The 2,500-nt window shown below is 44.1% G+C and overlaps 2 protein-coding genes across 2 annotated transcripts in view; both read right to left on the bottom strand.

Annotated features, from left to right (window-relative positions):
- Positions 1-2,500, bottom strand: part of LOC133638880 (uncharacterized) — a 7,828-nt gene that overhangs the window by 1,646 nt on the left and 3,682 nt on the right. Inside the window, exon 2 of the mRNA XM_062031896.1 lies at positions 152-170. Coding sequence (XP_061887880.1) covers positions 152-170 — 19 coding nt within the window. The remainder of the gene's footprint in view (positions 1-151; positions 171-2,500) is intronic.
- The window catches only part of LOC133638302 (histone H3-like), a 572-nt gene continuing 35 nt past the window's right edge, over positions 1,964-2,500 (bottom strand). Inside the window, exon 1 of the mRNA XM_062030771.1 lies at positions 1,964-2,500. This exon is cut by the window's right edge and continues 35 nt beyond it. Coding sequence (XP_061886755.1) covers positions 2,104-2,500 — 397 coding nt within the window. The 3' untranslated portion in view covers positions 1,964-2,103.

Here is a 2,500-nt window from a genome sequence, read left to right on the forward strand (position 1 = left end):
TTGAGCCAGGATGAAAGATTTGTGGATGAGGAATGTGAGAGTGAAGGACTAGAGTGCAGTGCAGGACGTATCTTTTTTCGCTCTGACCGTAACTTAGGTACTAGCTGGCTCATTGGATTCCACACTTTCTCCTTTTTCTATTGTGGATCACGGATTTGTATTTTAAACCACTTCGGATACTATATCCTCTTGAAAATGGGAGACGAGAACGCGAAATGGACATTCACAGTGACTTTTATCTCCACGACAATACATCGACGAAGCACTTTAGCTACGGAGCTAGCGAGATAGCATCGGGCTTAACTGCAGATAAAAACAAAAGAAATAAGCCCCTGACTGGAAGGATGGACAGAAGATCAACAATACTATTAAACCGTGGACATGTAACTACACGGTTAATGCTTTCCAGCCTGGCGAAGCTTAACAATGCTGTTGCTAATAACGCCATTGAAGCTAACTTAGCTACGGGACCTCACAGAGCTATGCTAAAAACATTAGCGCTCCACCTACGCCAGCCAGCCCTCATCTGCTCATCAACACCCGTGTTCACCTGCGTTCCAGCGATCGACGAAGGACTTCACCCGACCATCAATGCGGTCGGCGGCTAGCGTCGGATAGCGCGTCTGCTATCCACCTCAAAGTCCTCCTGTTTGTGTTGCTGCAGCCAGCCGCTAATACACCGATCACACCTACAACTTTCTTCTTTGCAGTCTTCATTGTTCATTAAACAAATTGCAAAAGATTCACCAACACAGATGTCCAGAATACTGTCGAATTTTGCGATGAAAACAGAGCTTTTTGTATTGGATACAATGTGTCCGAATACTTCCGTTTCAACCATTGACGTCACACGCATCATACATAGACGTTTTCAAGCGAAAGTTTAGCGGGAAATTTAAAATGTCACTTTATAAGTTAACCCGGCCGTATTGGCATGTGTTGCAATGTTAAGATTTCATCATTGATATATAAACTATCAGACTGCGTGGTCGCTAGTAGTGGCTTTCAGTAGGCCTTTAAGAAAAGTTGGTATCAGTGTTAGTATCGGCGCTATTGAACATGGATTAGGGATGTGCGTATCGATCCTGTGGTATCGATACTCACACGCTACTCATTTGGCATCACTTTTCTGAAAAAAGTATCGATATAAACCAAAAAACGGCGTGTGGGGGGTGCAAGTATCACTTTCAGATGTTTTTGATGACTTACTTAACTTACCATGTGCTGGGACACCTCTGTACCTGGCAGAGTATAGAGCTGGCCCAGTCACGTGACAGGAGACAGCCAATGAGCGTCGTCAACGTGCAACACACACACAGCCAGCCGACAGCGTTGTTACTTTTCCTGAACAGCAATCTGAGACTTCAGTAAAGTGTGACGTCATATCTGGAGTACACTAAAGGTGTGATGGTGTCAGACATTTTTGTAGATAAGTTCATTTTCTCAGGGAACTGTCTTTCGTATGCAGGTTTATAGGACAAGGAAATCCTAGTTTATTGTGATAAGGAAGTTATTGACTTTGCTTCAGAGAAGTGTTATAAGTTTACTTCCACAAATCAATCAATGTTTATTTATATAGCCCTAAATCACAAGTGTCTCAAAGGGCTGCACAAAGAGGTTTGAAACATAACAGTTATGAATAATTGTTTTTTTAAGCTTTTTCTACCAAGACTTTTTTTGAGAAATAAGAAAAGTGAAAATGTGTATATTTTTGTGTATATTTAATTTTTCATATTTATGTTATTTATTTTAATTTAACTTTTATTATATATTGACCTTAATAAATGTGGTATAAATGGTCTGTATTTGTCTTAAATAACAATAGTAATATTTTTGACTGACAAAAATTGCCAAGAAATTAATGGTATCGGTATCGATGAAAATGCAAGAAAAAGTGTCGGTATCGTGTCGAATCCTTTAAGTGTGGTATCGCCCATCCCTAATATGGATCTTCTTTGTGTGGGATCGATATTAGTATGTACAGTATTGCATTACTGAGCGGTTAAGCAGTGCAGGTATAATAAAGATGTACAATTAAGGCTTCAATCTTCAGTGGGAAGTGTGGCTCTTAAAAGAGCCTTTGTGGTCGTGAAGCATAAAAGTCTAAGCTCTCTCGCCTCGGATGCGCCGAGCCAGCTGGATGTCTTTAGGCATGATGGTGACCCGCTTGGCGTGGATGGCGCACAGGTTGGTGTCCTCGAACAGGCCGACCAGGTAAGCCTCGCTGGACTCCTGCAGAGCCATGATGGCCGAGCTCTGGAAGCGCAGATCGGTCTTGAAGTCCTGCGCGATCTCCCTCACCAGACGCTGGAAGGGCAGCTTGCGGATGAGCAGCTCGGTGGACTTCTGGTAGCGGCGGATCTCGCGAAGAGCCACCGTGCCGGGCCTGTAGCGGTGAGGCTTCTTGACGCCGCCGGTGGCCGGGGCGCTCTTGCGGGCGGCCTTGGTGGCCAACTGCTTCCTGGGGGCTTTGCCGCCGGTGGACTTACGAGCTGTCTGC

Source organism: Entelurus aequoreus, linkage group LG21, assembly GCF_033978785.1.
Source record: "Entelurus aequoreus isolate RoL-2023_Sb linkage group LG21, RoL_Eaeq_v1.1, whole genome shotgun sequence".
NCBI lineage: Eukaryota > Metazoa > Chordata > Actinopteri > Syngnathiformes > Syngnathidae > Entelurus > Entelurus aequoreus.